The following is a 26599-nucleotide window of genomic DNA, read 5'->3' as shown; positions in this document are numbered from 1 at the left end:
CTGCTATTGTGTCATTATTCTTAGATGATGATCGTCTATTTTTCACATCATTGTTTAATAAGAAATTACAGAGGAACCTCATCAACCATAAACTTGTAAGAAGACCAAGGCACTGTAGTTCTTATATTGATGCAAATTATGTCAAGGGGTAAAAATTTTGAATAACATAATAGAGCAACTGTGCTAAGCTGGGATATGACATTTAACATTGATAAAAGTAAAGCTTTGTAGAGTTCAAAACCTGTTCAGGGTAAAAATGTTCAGTTGAAATTTAATTAGAAAAGGCTCTTAGAAATGAATTTGGGTATATCAACATGAATGTTCATTTTACGATCTAAACAAAAGCTAAACTAAACTGGGCCGAAGATGCCAAGTAGAACTGTGAGCCAAGTGAGACTGGCATTAGTCTCTTGGGTGACCATGGCAGCATGCATGCAGATTTGGCAGAGTCAGCTCACAAAAGTGAAATCAGTGGCATTAACTGCCTCTGCTAATGCATTTGCAGGAGATTATTCCAATCTAGAATATAGGGCTCTGTTATGGTTTTATATAACACTGATTGGTCCATGTGGAATATTGCATTCAGTCCTCAGTCTAACATGTGGCAAAAAAATCTCCTATATACTTTGCTAGGATACAGAGTAACAAGACAAATCCAGCACTTTATAGATATCAGCTATGAGAAATAACTAGGGAGATACAGGTAGCACTGTAGTTCAGTGGTTAGCACTGCTGCCTCATAGTGCCAAGAACTTGGGTTCGATTTCAGCATCAGGCTGTGGAGCTTGCACATTCTCTCTGGGTCTGTGTGGGTTTGCTCTGTGTGCTCTGGTTTCCTCCTTCATCACAATGATGTGCAGATGAGGTGGATTGGCCATGCTAACTTGCCCATTATGTACAGGCTAGGTGGATTAGCCATGGAAAATGCAGGGAGAGGGTGGGATGCTCTTCAGAGGGTCAGTGTGGACACGATGGGCCAAATGGCCCACTTCCACACTGGAGGCATTCTATGATATAAATTCAAAGTAACGAAGAAATGACTGCAGAACCAATTAAAATATCAACTTCTGCAAATATGATATCAAAGTAATCAGAGAAAAGACTAAAAATGCAAATTCAAGTAATAAATGTGTATAAAACATAAATCATCAACAAATGTCAGGACAAACTACTTCAAGGTTGATAAATAATGCAATAACCTTTCATGGTGCTAGAGGCAAATTCAGTTTGATTCAAAATACATTTGGATGCTAAAATGAGCGTAGGCATGTTCTTCAAAAGTACTTGAATAGTGCTAATGGTCTTTTCTCACAATTTCAGTTCATGATCTTGGAATTGAACAAATGCAACCTTAAACACACCCTTACTTGATTTATAAATATAGCCTTACAAAAATAATAGTTCTTATTTCATCACTACTTGTCACCTCCATTTTGATAGTCTCACTCCGAACATTTTTCTTATACCAAGAATTCTGCCAGTTATGAAATCGAAGTTTCCTAAAAGAAATGGACTGAAGTTTCTGGCATCTATGGGATGACTTTTTTTTTAAATTTGAGATTGCATATTAGTAGTGAACAAAATGCATATGGAGAAAATTTGTGAAAGAACTTTGATTCAAAGATTCTCATTGCAAAAACACTGAAAATACACCAAAATCTAAAGGAACACTTTCTGTTTTAATTTTGTGAGTAGAAAATCTGAGTAGATTTTTGTTGTGGCATGTTCGTAAAAATGTCAAATATCTTCACAATTTGGGACTCCTTGAGTAATAAACAAAGAACTGCAGATGTTGGAAAACTGAAACAAAAATGGAAAGAGCTGGAGAAACTCAGCAGATGTGGCAGCACCCTTGGAAAGTAAGGAGAGTCAACTTTTTAGATCCAGTGATCTTCCTCAGGAACAGAAGGGCCCCGTCAATGATACCATCAAGGAATCTTGCAGCAAACCATAACCGTCTTAAACACCTGCCCAGGTATCTTGCGCTTTGCAAAAATGTGCTCAACAATTCTGTACTTATTTCCTTCAACAAACTAGTGGGATATTTTAGCCAAATGTTCACACACGGACATGAGCACACATGGATACGGTACTCTGTCTTAAGCTTTATGTCCCCATTAAATGAAATTCACACAAAAAGGATGATAATATGAGTTCTGGTTAAATATTTAGGAAAGAAATGTCATTCAGCCATAAATTTGCTTGATATTCTTTAACTGTTACACTCTTTATATGATTAGGGGGAGGTTTCAGTCACTTGAAGGAAATATTTGGTATTTGGTGGTATTATACATCAAATGTATATAATAAATACTAATTAATTTGAGCTTCGCTTCTGATATATGTTCAACAGATATTCAAAAGATATTATAGGCTCAGAAATAGCATAACCTTTCTGTCAGTACTGCATTTTAATCTTGAAATAACAAAATTAGGATCACAATTCTATAGTTTTAGAACATCCATGAGTTATAATATTAGATAAGACACTGATGTCATGAATCTGTCTTGTACCAACCAAGTTGTTTTCTGTTACAATCAACTGGTAACTTCAGTCCCTGAAGTTGTCCATTTGTTCTGGTACTTATAAATGGAACAACAAAGGGAAATTTTATAGCTAAACTCAACAAAATTTGCAACATAACTGAGCAGACCTTTACATTTGGAAGGGCTGGATTGAAGAAATTTATCAAGTAGTGGTTGATATTACAATATCATTGTAGAAACCCCTTAAGCATTTGTACAAAATTTCTCTCAACATTAAACTGAGATGGTAGATAATTTAGTTAAAGTATGTTCAATATTTGGGCAATAATATCAATAGTCATTTCTATATCATAAAGTAAGTTTTGGAGGGGTTATTCTGTTGAAATGAAACAAGGCTGATTTTTTTGGAACACATGTTGTGAATTTTTATAGATGAATATATCCTTTTCAATAATTTCAGTGACAGCAAAGTTCATTTTCTTAGTCCATAGTACCCAGGTCCATAGAGCAAAAATTGTAACTTCTGTATGTTCTCAATCTGATGCTGTCAGACTGAGTCCTTAGTGCTGCCTAAGGGATCGGTAAATAGAACAGCATGCATTAATGACTTGCTGTTCAAGTACTGCTAAAATTGAACGTTTCCACTAAAGTTGAACATTCTTCCCGTATTATTGGTACGTGCTCAGTAATTCATCACTTCCCACCCATACCACAGTGTTAGTACTATAGATTGCAAGAACAATTCATTAAGTTCTAAAGCTGTGAGATTGTACCATGCAGTGATACTTCACAAGGTAGATTGCAAATTCAGACTTGTTCTCTTGTCTGTGCTAACTTGGCAGATCAAAGCAGGATAATGATAATGATCCTAGGAGCACTAGTATTATTAGATTCCTGCTCAATCTTTAATTACTGTTTCCAGGAAATGCACATTTATGGATGTTGAGTGAAAGTTAAATAAATTGGGACAAAAAATTCAAAGTTAATTGCCTGACACAATTCCTTGCATAATGTTTTGTCATTCACACTCTGCTAACACATTGATCACTTTCAGATTCAAGATTCAGTGTTTCCAGAGGTTTCTGTGTAAAAGTCGAAGCAACATCAGTAAATGTGGGTTGAGAGCTATTGAACTGTTCAAATACTGCACTGGCTTCTGAAAAACAGAAATGAAAAACAATAGTTATGAGTTGCTCACTATTAGAATGACATTATAGCAGATTTCTTCTTGAAAGTAGCAAGAGTATTCATATACAAAACATTAACACAAAATTTATTCTATTGCCTCCCTTTCTAGGGATGGCTTGAAAGGTCTATTCAGTCAGGCTGAAGCTGCAGGGTGAACATGCTGCTACCTTCCTGGCTCATACTCACTTAGTCCAGGGTGGAAAGCCTTCCTGATTGAGGCCTTTAAGAAGCACATAATGGTCATTTAAGGGCCTGATCAAGCTGCTACTGGTATTTTATGAGTGGAGCTGTGTATTCCTGATGAAGTGCTTTTGCCCGAAATGTCGATTTTACTGCTCCTCGGATGCTGCCTGAACTGCTGTGCTTTTCCAGCACTACTCTAATCTAAACTTGACATATTAGTCAACCATATAGCAAGCCTTGTCAGACAGTATGCCTGATTGAGGGATCCAGCATTGGGAAGAGGAGGCACGTGAATGAAGCTACTGTGCACTCGACTGGCTCCCCCGTTCTCCACCAGGTCCCCCAACAATGTTTCTCCCAATTAAAGACTATTCACTTGTCTCTCTCTCTCTCTCTCCCATGGCTTCATCAATGTCCCCCTCACATTGACTTCAAGGCAGTATCAGCAATAGCTCATGCTCCTGATGATGGGAACTGTCAGTGCTGGAGTGCTACCTGCACCTAAATGGCTGCCAGCTCCTGTGAGCAGGATATTTGATACCCAAATGCACTAGATGTTACAGTAATTTAATATCGCTGGTGAAGAGAGGAACTATGAGGAACTATTAGGCACTTTTATCCGTCAGGACTTTGGGAGATTAGGTCAATGGAGAGGCAGCAGTTTTTTACGGTTTGGGATTCAGGATTCCCGATATTCACATTAAAATGTGCCTTAGTTTTATTGAAATAAACTCAGGGGCACCGTAAATTATTCTTTTTTGTTCATGGACACAGTATTTCTCTAGTTGTAAAGTGTTAGCAATGGTTCAGTCTGTAGTGTGCACACCTCTCACCCAGAGTTGTAAAGTCTAACGGGGATCTCACCTTTTACGATGCACATCAATGACTTACATGAGTGCAGCGAAGGCATGGTAGCTAAACTTAAAGGTGACACTGAGAGAGGTTGGAGGTAAGATAGATATGTCGCCAAAAGGGGCTTTACTGGATTAATACCCGGAATGGGTGGGGTGCCTTATGTGCAAAAGATGGGCAGGCAGAATTTGTGTCTGCTCGGATTTAGAAAAGTGATGGTTAACTTGATCGAAATGTACGAGATCCTGAGTGTATGTGGAAATTATGTCTCCCTTTGTCAGTGGGGCCAGAAGAAGAGGCATTGTTTTAAAATTTAAAATTCAGAAGAGGTAAGGAGAAATTATTCCTCTAAAAGGTTTAGAACTCTCCACCTCAGAACGCAGAATCATTTAATATTTTTGATGATGTGGAGGTGCCGAAATGCATGATACTGTGATCCTTTGCTATAAATTCTGTGTCTTATGACCCTGCTCCACCAGTTACCTGATGAAGGAGCAGTGCTCTGAGAGCTAGTGTTTTCAAATAAACCTGTTGGACTATAACCTGGTGTTGTGGAATATTTGTAAGGTAGAGTGGATAGATTCTTGTAAGGCAAGGGAAATAGGAGTTATCGGGGAGTAGATGAAAATAGGCATTTTGAAGATGAATCATGGCGGAGCAGGCTCGTGGAGCCAAGCGGTCTACTTCTGTTCCTATTTTGTCTGTTCATATGTTCATACGTTTGAGGTTTCAAGTGCCACCACAATTTCTGAACTAACTCAAGGTTTTTGTTGTGATTTAATACCAAGGGAATGCTGCACTGTCAAAGGCACTTTGGATGCACCATTAAACTGAGACCATCTGCTGCATCAGGTAAATGTAAAACAGCCCTTGTTACTATTTTGAAAAATATGAAAGAAGGTCTCGCCAGAGCTTGATTACTATTCATCCATAAACCAAAACCACTAAAACTGATTATCAGGTCATAATTACATTACTGTTTGTGTGATCTTTCTGTGTGCAAATCTACAGTTTACATCTAAGAAAACTGCAGTGTACTCGTTAAAAGTATTAAAATGACTGCACTATGTTTTAGGATGGTCTGTGATTATTAAAGTTAAGTATAAACACATATTTTTCTCTTGCCGTGTTAATTGTCAATGCAGCCACTAGATGGCGGAATGACTGCATACTCAGAGCCTGTTATCAAGATGGCGCTGCCCATACGTTTACAGAACATGGTACAGACAAACACATGAGCATCAGTTCCCCATCAGAAACCTGAAACAAAAGCCAGAGATCCCATTCAATGCCCAGAATGTAGTTATTTCTGACATGCAATGGAATTTGATTTTTTTTGTTAAACTTGAACTGAGTATTTACTGTCAGGCTTTCTCTCACTTTAAAATTTCACCAGGCAGGGGAATTTTAGTTCAACCTAATTTCACTTAAAATATTGCTTCTAATCTTAAAAACCTAGAGACTTTGCAAGAGCAGTTCTGTTTTATTTGATGGAAATAACCGCTTCATGCAGCTGATTTAAAAAAAGGCAGATTGTGCCCCAAAATTATATCTTCATGCTCAGCGTTTGAAGTTAGTTTGCCACTGCACATGTAAATCAGAATAACCTAGTATCGGCGTGGCGTGTGGTATACCGTTGTGGTTGAATTATGTCACAAAGACCATCTGCACATGCATGGGCGGAAGTTGTTGTGTTTGGAGTTGGGAACACAGTTGGTTGTGTTGTAGTTTGCAACATTTACCATCAGAAATGCTGTCCAGGATTCTTAGATTGCCATCACATACACTAAAAATGAATCTTCTTTTGGGGTTTGAATATCACAACAGGGAACAATCTGAGTCAGTCACAAAGAGTGGAGCAAGCAGCATTGGGCATTAGTACCGTACAGTCAGTGAAATTGCTTTAAAGCTGAACGTGAGAAGAAGTTGAGAGTTTACCTGAAGATGGGCCAAGGGAAACCTGACTCTTTACTTCTGTTATTGGGCTGTTCCTTGTCAGCATCTGTCTGGAACAAATGGTTTGCCGTGGAATAATGTGAGAAGCACTCAACTTAGCTCCTGCACCACAGGTACAGCAGCTAAGAAATGTGACCTACAATAGACAAGAGAAATGTTGTACAATGATTCCTATTGATTTGTTAATGATTGAAAACTCTGAAGCCTAATTAAGTTTAGCCCAATTTAGAAGAAACTTTGTTTTTGAGAATCATACAGCTTCCTTCTAGATACAAATTAATATTTTAGCTGAAAGCAGGTCCTTCAATTGCTCAGTGATTCAATGCTTCACCTGGTATAATAGTCAACCTGCCATGGGAAATCCCTACTTGATTCCAGATTTCCATTGATCCTAGTCATAGTATTATTAGTTATATTTTGTACCTCAACCTGGGAAAGCTGGAGTGGTAATCAAAGCACATGAGCTGTGCATTGTTGTTGAGTTCTGAGTCTACCAGAGGCTCAAAGCAGATCAAGTTAAAGGAATGAAAGTTTCTGAGGAAGGGTCATTCTACCCAAAACGTTAACTCAGATTCCTCTCCACAGACGCTGCCAGACCTGCTAAGCTTTTCCAGCAATTTCTGTTTTTGTTCCAGTTAAATGATACCCGTAAATGAGCAATAGCTGGCCCCTGATTCTTAGTTGGCTATTTTTTCTGACCCATTCCAACCTTTGACATAAGACCAAGCGAACAGCACTGACACCAAACCAAACCTTTGCCTGCAGCCCTTGCCAATCAAATATCACCCCTGTATAGAGGAATGTCTGGAATTATCTATCCCTGACTAAAAGTGCATATGAGCCGTGGGAGAGAAACTAGATGTGAACAAGACTGGGTTTGGCTCTTGCATTTGATACTCATGTCAAATGGCTATCTAGGTTAATAGCTGTGAATCTGTACTCAAAAGGATGTTCGCTGAGCTGGGAATTTGTGTTGCAGATGTTTCGTCCCCTGTCTAGGTGACATCCTCAGTGCTTGGGAGCCTCCTGTGAAGCGCTTCTGTGATGTTTCCTCCGGCATTTATAGTGGTTTGAATCTGCCGCTTCCGGTTGTCCGGAAACTACTATAAATGCCGGAGGAAACATCACAGAAGCGCTTCACAGGAGGCTCCCAAGCACTGAGGATGTCACCTAGACAGGGGACGAAACGTCTGCAACACAATTTCCCAGCTCGGCGAACAGAACCACAACAACGAGCACCTGAGCTACAAATCTTCTCACAAACTTTGTACTCAAAAGGAGCTACCACTTTTAAGAAAAGGGAAAGAACTGAGAGTCAGTGGAAAACTGATTGACAGCAGCATGTTATAGTTCATAGTAAGTTCTGATGAACAGCTCTGTTAGCGTTGTTGTTAACTTTTAGTGGCTGGATTTTAACTCAGAGATGAGTTCTGTGTCATTAGATTGTTGCAATGACCCAAAATAATGGGTTTTCATGCAACCTAGTGACATGCTGGCCCCCTTCCCAGCAGGAGGTTTGGAGAATAGAGAACAGGTATTGAGGAGTGAGATTAGGGGGTGGGGGAAGATAGTGGATTAGAAGGATGGATGATCCATACTACAGAGGGGAGTGAGTCCCACGGTGGTCCCAGCACTCCTGACCATTGACAAAAAAAAGCCTCCTAAATACCAGCCGTGCATCTACAAAACCGAAAAGAAATTTTTTACTGAGGCATAGATAACACAAAGAGCTACTAATTTTCTCTTTTGTTAGTTTTACATAGAAAATAACAGCAGGTGTCGGCCATTCAGCTCTTCAAACCTGCTCCACCATTCATTACGATCCTGGCTTAATTACAGCCTAAGTCTTAAACACATGCATCCATGATCTGGGACGATATAAACAATTTTTAATGAAGCACAAAGCAAAGGAATTATTCATAACTTACTTCTGTCTGTTGACTTTGAGATAACTGATGCTGAAGTTCATTGTTTTGCCTCAGCAGCACCATTCGATCTCTCTCCAGTTCAGTAATCTTCTCCATCATATTACAGATTCTGTACAATATTCCCATTCCTGTATTAGAAGGTCCAGAAACACCACTCTGTGCATATGTAACAGCATATGCTGATATTAGAGAGAGAAGTTGGTATTTACTGTTACATGACTGCTATCATGAGATTCCACTGCAATATGTGCAACGTTCATTGTAGTCTGACAGTAGACCAAGTCTAAAGAGAGAATTTATACAGGATACATATTTAGTGAATACTATTACTGTACATGTAGAGTGTGTAACCGTTAAGTAGGAACTGCAGTGTGCAAAATGATGCCGTGGAAACATCTGGTCAGTTTTAAACACTGTGGCGTAAGGGTTAATTAAAGTCATAAAGTCATAGAGATGTACAGCACAGAAACAGACCCTTTAGACCAACTGTCCATGCTGACCAGATATCCCACCCAATCTAATCCCACCTGCCAGCACCCAGCCCATATCCCTCCAAACCCTTCATATTCAGACACTCACTCAGATGCCTTTTAAATGTTGAAATTGTACTAGCCTCCACCACTTCCTCTGGCAGCTCATGCCATAAACGTATCACCCTCTGCGTAAAAAAGTTGCCCCTTCGGTCTCTTCTATATCTTTCCCCTCTCACCCTAAACCTGTGCCCTCTCATTCTGGACTCCCCCATCCCAGGGAAACGACTTTGTCCATTTATCCTATCCATGTCCCTCATGATTTTGTAAACCTCTATAAGGTCACCCCTCAGCCTCCGACTTTCCAGGGAAAATAGCCCTAGCCTGTTCAACATCTCCCTATAGCTCAACTCCTCCAAACCAGGCAATATCCTTGTAAATCTTTTCTGAACACTTTCAAGTTTCACAACATCCTTCCGAAAAGAAGGAGACCAGAATTGTTTGCAATATTCCAACAGTGGCCTAACCAATGTCCTGTACAGCTGCAACATGACCTCGCAACTCCTGTACTCAATACTCTGACCAATAAAGGAAAGCAAACCAAACGCCTTCTTCACTATCCTATCTACCTGCGACTCCACTTTCAAGGAGCTATGAACCTGCACTCCAAGGTCTCTTTGTTCAGCAACACTCCCCAGGACCTTACCATTAAGTGTATAAGTCCTGCTAAGATATGCTTTCCCAAAATGCAGCATTTCACATTTATCTAATTTAAATCCCATCTACCACTTCTCAGCACATTGTCCCTTCTGATCAAGATCCTGTTGTAATCTGAGGTAATCTCCTTCGGTGTCCACTACACTTCCAACTTTGGTGTCATCTGCAAACTTACTAACTATACCTCTTATGCTCACATCCAAATAATTTATGTAAATGACAAAAAGTAGAGGACCCAGCACCGATTCTTGTGGCACTCCATTGGTCACAGGCCTCCAGTCTGAAAAACAACCCTACACCACCACCCTCTGTCTTCTACCTTTGAGCCAGTTCTGTAGCCAAATGGCTAGTTCTCCCTGTAATCCATGAGATCTAAACTTGCTAACCAGTATCCCATGGGGAACCTTGTCGAACGCCTTACTGAAGTCCATATAGATCACATTTGCCACTCTGCCCTCATCAATCCTCTTTGTTACTTATTCAAAAAACTCAATCAAGTTTGAGAAACATGATTTCCAATGCACAAAGCCATGTTGACAATGCCTAATCAGTCCTTGCCTTTCCAAGTACGTGTAAATCCTGTCCCTCAGGATTCCCTCGAACAACTTGCCCACCACCAATGTCAGGCTCACCAGTCTATAGTTCCCTGGCTTGTCCTTACCACCCTTCTTAAACAGTGGCACCACGTTAGCCAACCTCCAGTCTTCCAGCACCTCACCTGTGACTAGCGATGATACAAATATCTCAGCAAGGCACCCAGCAATCACTTCCCTAGCTTCCTATAGAGTTCTAGGGTACACCTGATTAGGTCCTGGGGATTATTCCACTTTTATACGTTTCAAGACTTGCAGTACTTCCTCCTCTGTAATATGGACTTTTTTCAAGATGTCACCATCTATTTCCCTACATTCTATATCTTCTATGTTCTTTTCCACAGTAAATACTGATGCAAAATACTCGTTTAGTATCTCCCCCATCTCCTGTGGCTCTACACAAAGGCCACCTTGCTGATCTTTGAACGGCCCTATTCTGTCCCTAGTTACCCTTTTGTCCTTAATGTATTTGTAAAAACCCTTTGGATTCTCCTGCACTCTATTTGCCAAAGCTATCTCATGTCCCTTTTTGCCCTCCTGATTTCCCTCTTAAGTATACTCCAACTGCCTTTATACTCTTCTAAGGATTCACTTGATCGATCCTGTCTATACCTGACATATGCTTCCTTCTTCTTCTTAACCAAACTAATTATATCTTCATTGTAAGAGTAGCTACTGAGCATGTCTGTAAGATCACATAGAATTGAAGCCTGAGTCTGTAAGTTTCCAGACATTGTCCTTTCTGACCTTCCTTGGTATCTTGTTCTGTTCAGTAAAACCCTGTCCATGATCATTTAACTGATTCTCTATCTGATCTTACTACAAGATGGCAAGTGGTAACCAAAGTCTTAAAATCAAATACAGGTAACACTGAGTGCCTGAAGTTTGTCAGCGAACATACACACCTTGGCACCAAGAAGCAATGAATTCTGCGCTAATCTATCTCATAGCCTTCCGGGCAGCAGAAGGGTCCAGTTAGTTCGAAAAACAATGTAGCTGCCATAACAGCTGTAGAACTGAAAGAAAGATGTGGCAACAACATAGAATGTACATGGAACAGGTGCCAGCCACCATTTTGAAAGCTTCCCATGATGGCCAACGAAGGTCCACACTGGGAAGAAGGCCCTGTCCACAATGCCAACAATCACAGTTGCAAACAATAGTTGTTCCTCAGCATTAAAGTCTGTTTTCAACAAGCACTAGGTACTTGTAAAGGCAAAACCTCAGAGTAAATTATTCCTCCCAGGTATTCGAGGTTCCTCTGTAAATAAATCATCAATTCATATTTCTCACACTTTTCTATTAAACTCCATCTGCCAAGTTTCTGCACACTCATTCAACTTAACCATATTCCCTTGCAAATTTCTTATTGTCCTCATCATTGTATACTCCCTCAGTGGTTAACACTGCTATCTCACAGCACCAGGGACCTGGGTTCAATTCCAGCCTTGATGCTCTAGTTTCCTGCCACAGTCCAAAGCTGTGCAAGTTAAGAGGATTGGCCATGTTAAATTGTTCATAGCATCCAGGGAGGTGCAGTTTGGGTATGTTAGCCATGGGAAATGCAGGAATAGGGTAAGGGGGATGAGCCTGGGTGGGATGCTGTTTGGAGGGTCGGTGTGACACGTTTGGCTGAATGGCCTGTTTCCACACTGTAGAGATTCTATGTATTCTCTGATTTTTTTAATATCATCAGCAAGTTTGGACACATTATACTCTACTTTCGCTTCCAAACTTTTAACATAAATAATAAATAATTGAGGCCCTAACTGATCTTTGTGGAAATCCACTAATTTCATCTTTCCAACCTGAAAAAGACTGATTCATCATCATACTGTCTTCTGTGTATTAGCCAGTTCTCAATTCATGCCGCAATACTGCAAGCAGCTATCAAATGCTTTCCAGAAATTCAAAATCTCTACATCTACTAGTTTCCCTTTATCAACTCTGCATATTATATTCTCCAAGAACTCCAGAAAATTAGTCAATTAAGACTTTCCTTTCATAAAACAATGTTAAGTCTGACAGCTGCATTCCAAAGCAAGTTTATTTCTTTCAATTTCCCATATAATTTCCTTTTGAAATCATTGACTAACTCTGCTTTCACCAACTTCATCGACATTTGCCCCATGAAAGCATTTTCTTCACATCCTTTTGCATCCCTTACCCGAAGTTAACTCCTCTTGTCTTTGCGCCATTAACTAATGAGAATGTTATTTCTTTGTGTCTCATATCCAAACCTGTCATAATGTTATGTGCCTCAATCAAATCTCCTCTCAATCTCCCTTTCACTATGGAAAACAAACCCAACCTCTTTGACCTAGTAAGTAAATTCACGCATCTCTGCAACTATTTAGATAAATCTCCCCAGGGCACACTCAAGGACCTTTCCTAATATGTGACTCCAGCCAACACTGAGACCCCAGACTGCTCAACAAGATTCTGCCCCAGTCTTTTTCCTGAAGCTTATATCCTCTCAGTTCTGGCATCTGGTATCACCATTGTGCATCTTTTCTGAACCTTCTCCAATGACTCTACATCTGCTTTATAACATGGAGACAAGAACTGTGCATTGGTCTCCAACTGTGATGCACTTAAAATTCAATACAAGTTCATTTCAACTTAGAGTCATAGAGTCATAGAGATATACAGCACGGGGACACCCTTTGGTCCAACTCGTCCATGCCGACCAGACATCCCAACCTAATCTACTCCCACCTGCCAGCACCCAGCCCATATCCCTCCAAACCCTTCCTATTCATATACCCATCCAAATGCCTTTTAAATGTTGCCATTGTATAGCCTTCACCACTTCCTCTGGCAGCTCATTCCATACACGTACCACCTTCTGCGTGAAAATGTTGCCCCATAGGTCTCTTTTATATCTTTCCCCTCTTACCCTAAACCTATGCCCTCTAGTTCTGGACTCACCCACTCCAGGGAAAATACTTTGTCAATTTATCCTATCCATGCCCCTCATAATTTGGTAAACCTCTATAAGGTCACCCCGTCTTCCACTTCTCAGCCTATGGCTCATCTGATCCAGATCCCATTGTAATGTGAGGTAACCTTCTTTACTGTCCACTACACCTCCAATTTTGGTGTCATCTGCAAACTCACTAACTTTTTGCTTTTCAATTATATTCCTTCAGAAATGAACCACAAAACCACATTGGTTTGTTTTTTTTTGTAGCATTATTGACTGTTTTCAATAATTGGTTGATTTCTATCCACAGTTGCCTTAGCTCCTTCCTCTCATTATGTGGCCACTTTCTGCATTTGATTAAAAGTACCACCTCACATTTCGCTGCCATCAAATTCATTTATCAATTATATAGTCAAACTGCAATTTTGTTAAAGTCTCCTTGTAGCTTTTTTTAAATTTAAAGCCTACACCTCTGAATTTATTGGCATCAGAAAATCTTGAAATTTCACATAATGATTTGCAAGTTAAAATTATTACGATAGAAGGTGACCCAGGGTGGTCACAGCAACATTCCCTATTGGACACTGTTTTAAACTGATGTTTATTGGCATTTCTAGGCTTAACACATTATTTCCTATTTTATAACCAACTAACTATCTATTTTGCTGCTTGTCACTTACCTGCAAGTACTCTGATTTAATATTGAGACTAGTCTGCAGCACTTAGTGTGCAATTTCCACAGTGTCAAACTAGGTGGCTGAATGCTTCAATATCACAGGGGCAGGGGAATGTACATTAATCAAATGGAAAAGAACCATGAGTGATGATTGAGATTAGGAAGGTGGGCCAGCTCAGCTTCCTGGGAAGACATAGGCTCATAACATCACCCGAGCCTTAGAAGTCTGCATGTGATTAAAGTTTCCACTTCTATTTCATTTATTATTACTTTGGTATATTAAAAGTTGTAAACAAGCAATGTTGACACCACTGGATTGGATGTGTCAATGATGAGAGGCTGAGGTGTGGTTTAGGATACAGGCAGCAGTGGTATGTTGGGTTTTATGGTGGATGAAGATTAAACAATTGGAAAAATCTGGTTGCAGTTGCCAAAGCTTGGATATGTGTCTTAGCTGGATATTTGATCATTCAAATTGGTTGTAATATATGTTGACAGCCAGCTAGACAAGTCCTTATGGTTTTTTACTGTGCTTCTGATTTCTTTTCTCCCTCCTATAGTGATTATAATGAGGTCAGCCAGGTGGACCTAATGGAATGTGAGTCCCCTGGCTGTTAACGAGGACCAATCTGGGAGCTCTGGCTGACAGATATAAACAGGAGTGTCAGAGGTTCTGTTCACCCTGAGAGCTGGCTCTGAGAGAGGTGGATCAGTGTCAAGGGCCCACCATGTGTAAATAACGAGTGACTTGGTGATGGGATAACAGCTTCTATGGAGTTGTTTCACCTCCCATTTTCAGTAACATTCAATTGCCAAACAAAGTTGATTTGCATGCCTTATAGGAAATGTTTACTTTCTTGGGATTTTTAAAATGAACATCTGAATCACTATAGATGTGGAGGACAGTTTCTGGAGTGTGTTAGGGATGGTTTTCTAGAGTAGCACATTGAAGACATGACTAGAATGATCAGGGAGAAAGTAGGGCCAATCAGAGATAGCATAGGGAACTTGTGCAGGAGTCTGAGCAGATAGGGGAAGCCCTAAATGACTTTTTGCTTCGGTTTTCACCAAGGAAAGGGAACTTGTTGTGAATGAGAACTTTGAGGCACTGGGATACAGGCTTGAACAGATCAAGATTGATGAAGTTGATGTGCTGCAAATTTTGGCAAACATTAAAGTTGATAAGTCCCCACGGCCAGACCAGATTTATCCTAGGCTGCTCCAGGAAGCGAGAAAGGAGTTTGCTACGCTGCTGGCAAAGATCTTCGCTTCCTCACTCTCCACGGGAGCCATTCCAGAGGATTGGAATGGGGCGAATATCGTTCCCCTTTTCAAGAAGGGTAATAGGGAAATCCCTGGCAATTACAGATCAGTCAGTCTTTCCTCTGTGTGATCAGCAAAGTTTTGAAAAGAATTCTGAGGGATAGGATTTATGATTATTTGGAAAAGCATAGTGTGATTAAAGGCAGTCAGCATGGTTTTGTGAGGGGCAGGTCATGCCTGACAAATCTTATTGAGTTTATGAGGAGGTGACAAGACAGGTCGCCAAAGGTCGAGCAGTGGATGTGGTGTATATGGATTTCAGCAAGGTATTTGACAAGGTTCCCCTTGGTAGGCTCATTATAAAGTCAGGAAGTATGGGATACAGGGAGATTTGGCTGTCTGGATTCAGAATTGATCGGCTGACAGAAGGCAGAGAGTGGTTGCAGACGGAAAGTATTCTGCCTGGAGGTCAGGGTTGAGTGGGCTCCCGTAGGGCGCTGTTCTTGGTCCTTTGCTCTTTGTAGTTTTTATAAACGACTTGAATGAGGAGGTTGAGGGTTGGGTGAGTAAATTTGCAGATGACACAATGGTTGGAGGTGTCACCGATACTATCAAGGGCTACTGCAGGCTGCAACATGACAGAGACGGGATGCTGAGCTGGGCTGAGAAATGGCAGATGGAGTTCAACCTGGATAAATGCGAAGTGATGCATTTTGGAAAGTTGAACTCGAATGCTGAATTTAGGATTAAAAATAGGATCCTTGGCAGTGTGGAGGAACAGAGAAATCTCAGTGTTCAAGTACATAGATCTCTCAAAGTTGCCACCCAAGTGGACAGGCTTGTTAAGAAAGCATATGGTGTTTTGGCTTTCATTAACAGGGTGATCGAGTTTAAGAGCTATGAGATTTTGCTACAGCTCTACAAGTCCCTGGTGAGACCACACTTAGAATATTGTGTCCAGTTCTGGTCGCCATACTATAGGAAAGATCCAGAGGCTTTGGAGAGGGTGCAAAGAAGCCTGGACTGGAGGGCTTGCCTTATGAAGAGAGGTTGACTAAGCTCGGACTTTTCTCTCTGGAAAGAAGGAGTTAGAGAGGTATACAAGATAATGAGAGGCATGGACAGAGTCAATAGCCAGAGACTTTTTGCTAAGGCAGGATTGAATAGCACGAGGGGTCATAATTTTATGATATTAGGAGAAAGGTCTTGAGGAGACGTCAGAGGAAGTTCTTCATGCAGACAGTTGTGAAAGCATGGAATGTATTGCCAGCGGTGGTGGTGGAAGCAGAGTCATTAGGGACATTTAAGCGACTGCTGGACATGCACATGGATAGCAGTGAGGTGATGGGTGCGTAGGTTATTTTATTTTACATTAGGATTAATCCTCGGCACAATATCATGGACCGAAGAGCCTGTTCTGTGCTGTACTTTTCGATGTTCTATGTTCTACTTTCTATGTTCAAGAGCATAGGCTATTTTGGATCTATTCTGTAAAGAAAAAAGGATGAATTAACAGTCTTGCTGATAAATCTTAAAGGTAAAAGAATTTTTAGGGATGAGTGAATAGTTTATGTTTGAAAGTGAGGTAGTAAAATCTGAAGCAAGGATGTTAAATTTAAATCAAATTGAATAAAAGAAATTATGAAAACATAAAGCACAAATTGGCTGAGCTGGATTGGGAAAATACATTAAAAGGTATGACTCCACAGGAAATAGATAGTCTCTGAAGAACTATTACATGACTTACGGCAGCTATATCAAGAGGTCGTTTAGCTCAGTGGGACGGTTGGCTGGTTTGTCATACTAAGTGATACCAACAGCATGGGTTCAATTCTTGTGCTGGTCTGCAATTACTGCAAAGGTCCCACCTTGCCTGAGGTCTGGTGATCCTCAGAGTAAACCATTGCCAGCTGTTCCTATCTAAAAAGAAAATAGCCCTCTGGGTCAATGGTGACTTTCCTTTAAAGATACAACAGGGAAAATGGCCCAACCATGGCTGACAAAACCAATGAAATGTTGTATTAGATCAAAAGAGTAGCCATCTAAAGTTATAAGCAAAAAAAAAGTCCAAGCCTGAGGATTGGGTGCAGTTCTGAATCCCTCAAAGAGCACTCAAGTTATTGATTCGGAATGGAAAAATAGAGAATAAGAGTAAACTTGCAATAACCTTAAAAGTAGACTGTCAAAATTTGATAAGTATGTAAAAAGAGAGACTAGGTGAAAATAATTGAAGTTCCATGACAGTCTGATTTAGTTCAATCTTCAAAGAAAACACAAATAACTTTCCAGAAATGTTGGGGAAGCAAGGGTTGGTAGGGAAGAAGGAATTAAAGGAAATTTGCATTCGTGGAGATATAATGCTGGAAAACATAACCAGTAGGACAGTTGAGGAAGAACCAGTAGATCTTATATATTTGGAGTATCAATAAGCTTTTTAAAATGTCAGAATAAGGTGTTAGCGTGTAAAATCAAAGCACAGAGTGGTGGGGGTAGTATACTGGCACAGAGTTAGAATTGTTTAGCAGTCAGGAGACAGAGAATAGGAATACCTAGATATTCTTTTTGGAATGAAATGTAGTGAACAGTAACTTCCTGAAAGAACTATAATTGGCCCCAGCTATTAATAAATATATATGAGTAGTTTTGATAAGGGAATTAAATGTAATATTTCCAAGTTTGGTGGCAACACAAAACCAGGTGGGATTATGAGCAGTGCAGAGGAAGTGAAGAGTCTTCAAGATGTTTTGGACAAATTAAATGAATAGGAAAATGCAGAGCAGATGAGGTGAACTGTGGGCAAATGTGAGCTTTTTTGCTTTGTGAAGAAAACAGGATTCAGAGCATTATTTAAATGGTGATAGATTGAAAAATGTTTAATTGCAACAGAGTCTGAATGTCCTTGTACATGAATTACTGAAAGCAAGCAGATAGGTACAGCAAAGGTTAGGAAGGCAAATTGTACGTTCATCTTCATTGCAAGAGGGTTTCGGCACAGGAGCAAGGGTGTCTTACCACAGCTGTATAGAGCTTTCAAGTTGCCAATGTTACTATTTCTCTTAAGAGTATTGTGTGCAGCTTCAGCCTCCTTACTAAACAGAAGATATACTTGCCATAATTGGAGTTCAGGGAATGTTCACCAGACTGATTGCTGGGATGGCAGGATTGACAATTATGTGAGAATGTGGGTCAACAATACATGAACTCACTAAAGAAGAATGAGAGGAGATTCCATTGAAAAAATCCATTTCAACAGGGCTGGATGGATTGTATGCAGAAATAACGATACCACCATCTGGGTATTCTAGAATAAGGGGTTATGGTCTCACAATGCAGGGAAGACTGCTCAGGACTGAAATGAGGAAACATTTGTTCACTGAGAGAGGATGGTGACCCTTGGGACTTATCTAACACATCAGCCATGTAATTCAAATCATTGAATATATTTAAGAAAGAAATGAATAGTTTTTAAATACTAATAACTTCAAGGTGTATGTAGAGAGAGCGTAGGTACATGGTATTCAGGTAGATGATCAGCCATGATCATATCAAATAGTACAGCAGGATCTATGTACCAAATGGTCTACTTCTGCTTTTACCCTCCATATTTCTATGTACTAACCCTTAATCTCTACCAGATTCCTACTGTTTATTAGTTTACATTTCAGTATAACCTGCATTTTTCTTTCTTCATGGCATGTGGATATTGTTGGCGAGGCAGCATTTATTGTCAATCCCTAATTGCCCTCATGAAGATGGTGGTGAAATTTTTTCTTGCAGTGCTGATGTCATTAACATGTAGGAACACCCACTCAATGCTATTAGGGAGGAATTACAGGATTTAGATCCAGCAACAATGAAGGAGTAGTGATACAGTCAAGATGGCAGCTGACTTAGAGGGAAATGTGCAGGTGATTGTGGGCACATGCATCTGTTGCCCTTGTCCTTCTACGTGCTAGAGGTTATAGAAGGTCTCTCAAAGGAACTTAGGGAAGTTATTGCAGTGCATCTTTTGATAGTGCACATTACTGCCACTGTTTATTGGTAGTGAGGGGTATGAATGTTGGAAGATGGTGGATAGGTGCCAGTCAAGCAGGCTGCTTTGTCCTGGATGGTGTCAAGCTTCATGAGCGTTGTTGGTGCTGCACCAGTCCAGGCAAATGGAGAGTATTGGATCACACTCCCAACTTGTATCTTTTAGATGATGGACAGGCTTTGTGGAGACAGGAGGTGAGCTATTCATTCTGAGTTCTTAGCCTCTGATCTGCTGTTGTAGCTCAATCATTAAAAGGCTGGTTCAGTTCAATTTCTGGTCATTTGAACCATGCAGGGTGTTAATAGTGGGGATTCAGTGATAGTAACACCATTGAACATCAAAGAGATGTCATTGCCTAATATTTCTGTGGCCAAAGTGTTACTTACCAGTTATCAACCCAAGCCTGGATGTTGCCCAGGCTGCATATGGACACAAACTGCTTCAGTGTATGAGGAGTCATGAATCATGCTGAACATTGTGCAATCATCAGAGAACATGCCCACTTGACATTATGATAGAGGGATGGCTATCAATGAAACAACTGAAGAATGTTGGGCCTAGGACATTACACAGAGAAACTCGAAAGAGATGTCCTGGGTCTGAAATAATTAGCATCCAAAAAACACAATCATCTTCCTTGGTATTAATAATGGCTCCAATCAGCTGAGACATATCCCCCTGATTCCCATAGGTTTGACTTTGCTAGGGCTCCCCAACCTATTGGAGAATCATTAACTTGCACTCCAGTTCATTGTGTCTCAGCCGAAAGAAGTCAGGTCAAAGACACTTCAGGTAGATGTGGCAACCCGGTACAATCCTGTACAGAGACTTCAAATGTCACCGTGCTGACAAGTTGCTTTTGCTTCCACCTTCAATCTTTGTACAACAATAGGTTCACTGTATTAAGATGGTCTGAGTGGTTTGAGGCAATGATGGGACAAAAGTTGAAGGACCTTTGCTACTTTGGACTGATGGAAATCCTTGATCCTGATACAGAGCATCACAGCTGGATATATGCATTCTGTTATCACTATCTCTTAAGCTTTGCAGCAGCAAAATACATGGGATAAATAAAGTGAGTAAGTAAGCAAGACTCATGAATAATTTGACTAACCTTGCTTCGGAAGCTACTTTTCTTAACTTGTTCATGGAACCCAAGTATTGTTTGATGCCTTCTCAAAATGACACGTTCCTCCTTGGTTTTCCATTTGTTCTCATTACGCCAGTTATTTGAACTTAATCTATGCTTTTTCCCTTCTTCTATTTCACTCTTTGTAACATCTGCAAAATCAGACTTCGCTGTTTCTCTCGACTCTGGGAGACTATATTGTGAATTAATTGTTTGTATGATGTCTTTCAAGCCAAAGAAATCATCATCCTCTTCTGATGAAGATGCTGTTGCTTTAGGTTCATGCTGTCCACCTGAGAGAGCAGTAAAACTGTAGGTCCTTGGCAACAGCACTGTCCTACTGTCATAAGATAAGTCAGAGTAGGGGTCAGAGCTAGTTGATATTTTTCTGCTGTGGATGGAGGTGTGCTCTAGTGCATCAAAATTTTTCTGAAATTGATAGGAAGAGTTTGATAGGTCCAGGCCTGAGTCTTCTGACTGACTCCTCCCAAACAGTGAGGACATTTGTTTCTGTTGATTAGAGCCAAAATCTATATCATCTGGAGTCACAACTTCTTCTTTTTCAGTTTTCTGTTTCTTACCTGAAATGAGATCGTTCACAAAAGATAAAATTTTAAAATTATCATAGGACCCCCCTTGATAATGTAGAGATTGTAACGAGATCAGCCAGGTGGACCTCATAGGGTATGAGTTCCCTGATTGGTGCTGTAAATCTGGCCCAATCAGGGAGCCCTAGCTGACAGCCCTTGCTAAACAGGAGTGTCAGAGGTTCTGTTCACTCTGAGAGATGGTTCTGAGGAAGCTGGATCAGTATCAAGTACTATGCATGTCTAAGTAAAGTGTTATGGACTAGGCCAGACCCCCTCAAAACAGTAGCCCAGACCCTAACTTTGCTCGTTGCTTTAAGCAGGTGTAAAGTGGATATTCCAGGAGTGAATCAGCTGGTCAAACCACTTCATTTTAAACAAGACAGAATTTATTTACAAGATTATCGTATGAAACACAAACAAAAGATATCCAAAAACCCAACAGATCATCCCAATGTAATGATGCCGGTCCCAATACTTGCACCAATCCCCACAAACACCCCTTGGCACAAAAGGTAAAATCAAACACAGTCTCACTGGAGAGAAGTAGGAGAAAGATCAACATGGACCTGCTTCTTTAGGTCCATCAGCTTTTTCACTAGTACTGCTAAAAACCAAACCAAACCAGAGAAAAGCTGAGCTGGGAGAACGGGCCAGTCCCCTTTCATTGTACAAGTGTGTTGTCTAACAACTTGAAAGCCTTCTGTTCGACGCAGTATCTGTTAACTATTATCAACTTGGCCCTGAAACCCTTCAACCCCAGACTTTTCGGAGTCTTTGTCTTTTACAATCTTTTTAGAAAAAAAAGCCAAGCACAACATAACCTTGTTAAAGGAAAAGCATTGTCACAAAAGGGTGACTTAGTGACAAGGTACCGGCCTCTATGTAGTTATTGCTGATAGTTTGATGTACAAATGTATCTCCTAATGTGCTGCTAAGGCACACAATACTCAGTCTGTATTGAGTTAACTCATTTTACCAACATAACAGTTAAAATATTCCAATTAGGCCTTCGTCATCCTTTGCTAAGGAAGAGAAATAAAATCATTAATTTCAAATGATTGTCTATTGGCGGACGTCTATATGATGAGGAAAATATCAGGGTTTGGGTGGTGTTAGTGGGTGATGGTGGTGTACTGATAGTGACATTAGGACACTCATTGAGAGACCCAGAGTAAGAGCAACACGAATTTAAGTCTCACCATAGCATATAGCGGTATTTAAATGCAATTAGTCAAATCACATTTAATTTTAATAAATTAATCTGGAATTGAAAGCTGGTCTTAATCATGATCATGAATGGTCATAAAATCCTAACCATTTCACCAAAGCTTTCGCGAGGGAATCTGCTGTTCTAACCCAGTCTGGCCGACACGCAGCTTCAGACTTAAACTATAATGGGCATTGACTTGTAACAAATGATGGCTTGGTCAATGATGCCCATGTTTGTAAAAGAATAAAAAAAACCCAAATTTTCATTGTCTGAATAGTGACAATGTTGGACCTTGTTCTAATGGAAAATGGTACAGATTACTGAGAGATAGTCTGAATAAAACGTAAGTTTATTTTCCCCCATTAACTTGGCAGGAAATTATTTTTGAGCATGTTTATTTATATAGGTCTAGTGTAAGGGTTACGTTGAGGTAAGGATGCAGTCACATTATTTCAAGTACTAAGTAGCAAGCAGCAAGGAAAGGGGAACTCCAGTACAGTGTAAAATAATGGTTAAAATGCAGAAAAAAATGAAATATATACATATAGTACCATTATATTGTAAATACAAAACAAGAATACTTTAAAATTATTTTCCTTTTCTTTGAGTGCCCACTTGCAATGCAATATTTTGCCTTCAGCAGACCCAGGGGACCTGCTGCAAACCATTGAAGCAAACTGTCAGAGGAGTCCAAGAATAGCCCACTGGCTAAACCTCCATGAAGAATTCAACTGAAGTCAGATACTTGTGTAACTGGAAAGTCAACAAAACTGAGAACAGTTCTGCTTTTCTGGCCAATGAGTCTCTCCTAATGAAGTTTGACTTTAAAAATTAACACACTAAAACCTGGAACATTGTACTTCAACTAAAGTAACTTTGGCAAATTATTCAGGCTCTGAAACATTCGTAACTAGATATTCAACTGAAGTTGCACATCAGGACTCTGTTGAAGTCCTCACAGACAGATTAGGGTTTCCACAGGATGTTTAAACCTCTGACAACAATTTGTCTGATCTTTGACTGGGACTCTCTGTGTCTGTCTCCAACACTGAGTTAGAATCAAAGATTCAGACAAATCCACAGTACTTGCAAGGGCAATTATGGAGGAAATGCTGGAGAGAGTCAAGTCGAGTGAAACATTTGGGTAACTTTACATGTGATTCCCAATCGACCCCAGAACACCCCACTAATCCATCCCTGACCCAACTCAACTATTCCACTGTTCAGAACTGACTGCCCCATCACACATCCAAATATCCAACTTGACAACTTTCCTGATTTATTCCGACTACGACCACTGTCCTGCTAATCTCCTGACCACCCTGTAGGATCAAGCAAAACTCCCCAATATTTAAAACACTGGACAAAGTCCTGGACTTTTCAAAGTTTTCAAAAGGCACAAATGACATGAGCTCTGTGGAGAATATACAACTCACAGAATGGAAAGGGCTATCCGGAACTGTGTTCAGCCTGGAATTATAATTTACATCACCTCTCTAAGATGGGCAAGATCCTAGGACACAGAATTTATAGTAAAAGATCAAAGTGTCATACAATGATCCTGTCATACTAGCTACCTGACGAAGGAGCAGCAGTCTAAATAAACCAGTTGGACTATAACTTGGTGTTGTGTGATTTTTACTTTGTCCACCGGCACCTCCACATTGTTTTTCTTCAACCACAAGGTTCTGCACAAATAGCTTGCCCACGGCTCCCATCCCCAACAAACAGCTTCCTAAGCAAGAAACAAGAGAAGCTGAATTCTAACATATGATGATTGGCTGAGGATCCTGGGATTGTATTCATTAGAGTTTACAAGGTTAAGGGGAGATCTAATAGAAACTTACAAGACAATGCATAGCTTAGAAAGGGTGAACGCTGGGAAGTTGTTTCCATTAGGTGGGGAGACTAGGACCCGTGGGCACAGCCTTAGAATTAGAGGGGGTCAATTTAGAACGGAAATGTGGAGACATTTCCTCAGCCAGAGAATGGTGGGCCTGTGGAATTCATTGCCACGAATCGCAGTGGAGGCCGGGACATTGGGTGTCTTCAAGGCAGAGATTGATAAATTCTTGATCTCACAAGGAATTAAGGGATGTGGGGAGAGTGCAGGTAAGAGGAATTGAAATGCCCATCAGCCATGATTAAATGGTGGAATCGACTCGATGGTCTCATGGAATCAAGAAGCCAAACCAAGAGCAGTATTGGAACAAAGGGTATCCAAGAAGGGGTAGCTAAGCAAGTGCTCTCTGAACAAGAGCTTCCAGAATGGGCCTGTTCTGAACCAAGAGCACCTTACCAACTGGGTGCACTTCAGACCACGTTTTGAGTGGTGAGCTTAAACTTCCCAGACCCCAAAATCACGCCTGAGCTAGCGGGCAGGGGAAGGCGGGTGGTAACAGTGTATTGAGACACCAGGGTATGAATTCTGATTAAAGACTCTGTCATTACAACTGTTGTTTTCTGTGTGTGTCAGTAGGGTAAGGTTCTACAAATGTTAATCTAGTAAATAGCATAATTTAAAGTATTACTGTTCTCTGTAGAATTAGTTATGCTAGTTTCCTTATTTATTACATTTACCTGTTTCTCTTGTATTATACTTACCTTTTATATTTTAAATAAAACACATGTCTACTGCCTCGTCATTTCACATTCCCTAAATAAGTCCAATGTCCAGAAAAAAGGGATCTGGGGGTCATTTGAGCCACTTAAAAATCATAAAATAACTGATTGTCAACCAGAACCCTATACCCCGGTGACATGACCACCCAAGTGCACCCTTGACCCCCAATTTGACCCACAGTTCGTCCGAACTGAGCTAATGGTCCTTCCAAACTAACTACATGCTCACCAAGCAACCCATCCCAATCACACTCACCTTTATCAACCTATCCACCTGCCCATTAACTCACTTCACCCACTTTTCCACTTAGCCATCTCATCCATCTTCTCAATCACTTACTCACCCTGAGTGATATTAGCTTCACATTTAGCATATGGCAGATAATAGTGTAAAGACCAGCTATCCTGTCTTCCCCCTACTCTGCTCTTATGAAATTCTCTGAAGGAACCCATGCATTTAGTGTGAAAGCTAAAGAAATATGCAGCAGCATTGAGTTGGGGAAATTCACAAGAATTGCAGCAATCCATTCATTACTGCTGCTCCTTGGAAGTTTCAAGCCATTATATTTCTTTAGTACAATTGGATCATTGTGGTGTTTCAAAGCTTTATCGCTCAAACAAGTTTTATTAGGCCCATATAGTGATATTTTCGGTTAAAGGGGTAACTCTCTCTCTCTCTCTGTACCAGAATACCTAATGGGCCTTTATTATTTTAGATGTATTGAATTTGCTTTATAATTCAGGTACATCATGAAAAGTATTCACTGAAAGCCTTTTCTACAAGGTTATGAAAAGACCTCATCCTGTCTTTATGTAAGGAGCTCACATCCTGACGTCAGGGAAACGTTTACTGTGTAGTTTGGATAGCTCTTGTCATTAACATTCACAGCATTGATCCCAGTCACACCGATTTCCTGAATATACATTGTAGCGCTGACCCAAACTCCTATCTAATTTCAGATTTCCAGCATTGATCCTGAATTCCAATACCCTATAATCAAATGTGATTCAAATTTATGATATCCTTAAATATTTTCTCAGAGCTACAACAGAACCACAGCTCCTTCATCATGTTTGCAAAATAACCATTGAATTTGCAGCCCCATTCACGAAGGAGTGCCCCTTTAAAGTTAAGAATTACCAAGTGTACTTCAGCATACTTATTTAGTCGACAATAACAATGTTACCTTTTCTCCATTTCAGCAAAGCGAGGATTTGTTTTTTTCGACCAGACGCCATTTCCAGCAGAATTAATCTTGTGGATCCCTTTCTTCCTTTTCTTAAAGTTAAAATTACAGTTCAGAGGGAGAAATAAATAATTCTTGTCAAATAATTCTCTCCTCTTTTGAATTAAATCCTTTTTCTTCTCCTGAAACATAAATCAATAATTTAATAATTCTGTTCTTTACGGAACAACTTCAAATGAATGGAATTAACTGAACTGAGGTAAGGAACAGGAACTGGTCAGAAACTGAATAGCCAACCTATTTATAGCACAGAAAAGCCTAAGTCATGAAATGAGCAGTGAGGAATGCAACTGGGGCAGAGGAATGCAACAGGTTGTTGTTTTGTGCTCAAAGTGGCCAAGCGACATATTTCTAAACAGCACATTAACTCTGTGCTATGCAAAGTGACGCTTTCCTCTCCTCAGGGGATCATCCTGTTCTGAATACTTCTGATCTACAGGAGCATGATACAGGAGATTTTCTTTTCTCAGCATTGGAGTACTTCAGGCGAAACGTGGTTCTCAGCACTAACAGAATGGCCACCTGAGCA

At 40.2% G+C, this 26599-nt stretch overlaps 1 protein-coding gene across 1 annotated transcript; it reads right to left on the bottom strand.

Annotated features, from left to right (window-relative positions):
* Positions 1–925: 925 nt before the first annotated feature.
* On the bottom strand, positions 926–26264 carry LOC122556903. The gene is made up of 5 exons (XM_043704156.1): positions 26011–26264; positions 20387–20982; positions 8595–8750; positions 6649–6802; positions 926–3643 (listed from the first exon to the last, which is right to left on the bottom strand). The coding sequence occupies exons 1-5, from the start codon at positions 26060–26062 to the stop codon at positions 3510–3512; spliced, it is 1092 nt and encodes a 363-aa protein (XP_043560091.1). The 5' UTR covers positions 26063–26264; the 3' UTR covers positions 926–3509.
* Between the last annotated feature and the right edge of the window lie 335 nt (positions 26265–26599).

The sequence above is a fragment of the Chiloscyllium plagiosum genome, chromosome 14 (assembly GCF_004010195.1).
Source record: "Chiloscyllium plagiosum isolate BGI_BamShark_2017 chromosome 14, ASM401019v2, whole genome shotgun sequence".
NCBI classification, from domain to species: domain Eukaryota; kingdom Metazoa; phylum Chordata; class Chondrichthyes; order Orectolobiformes; family Hemiscylliidae; genus Chiloscyllium; species Chiloscyllium plagiosum.
This window is presented reverse-complemented; position numbering and strand designations above follow the sequence as displayed.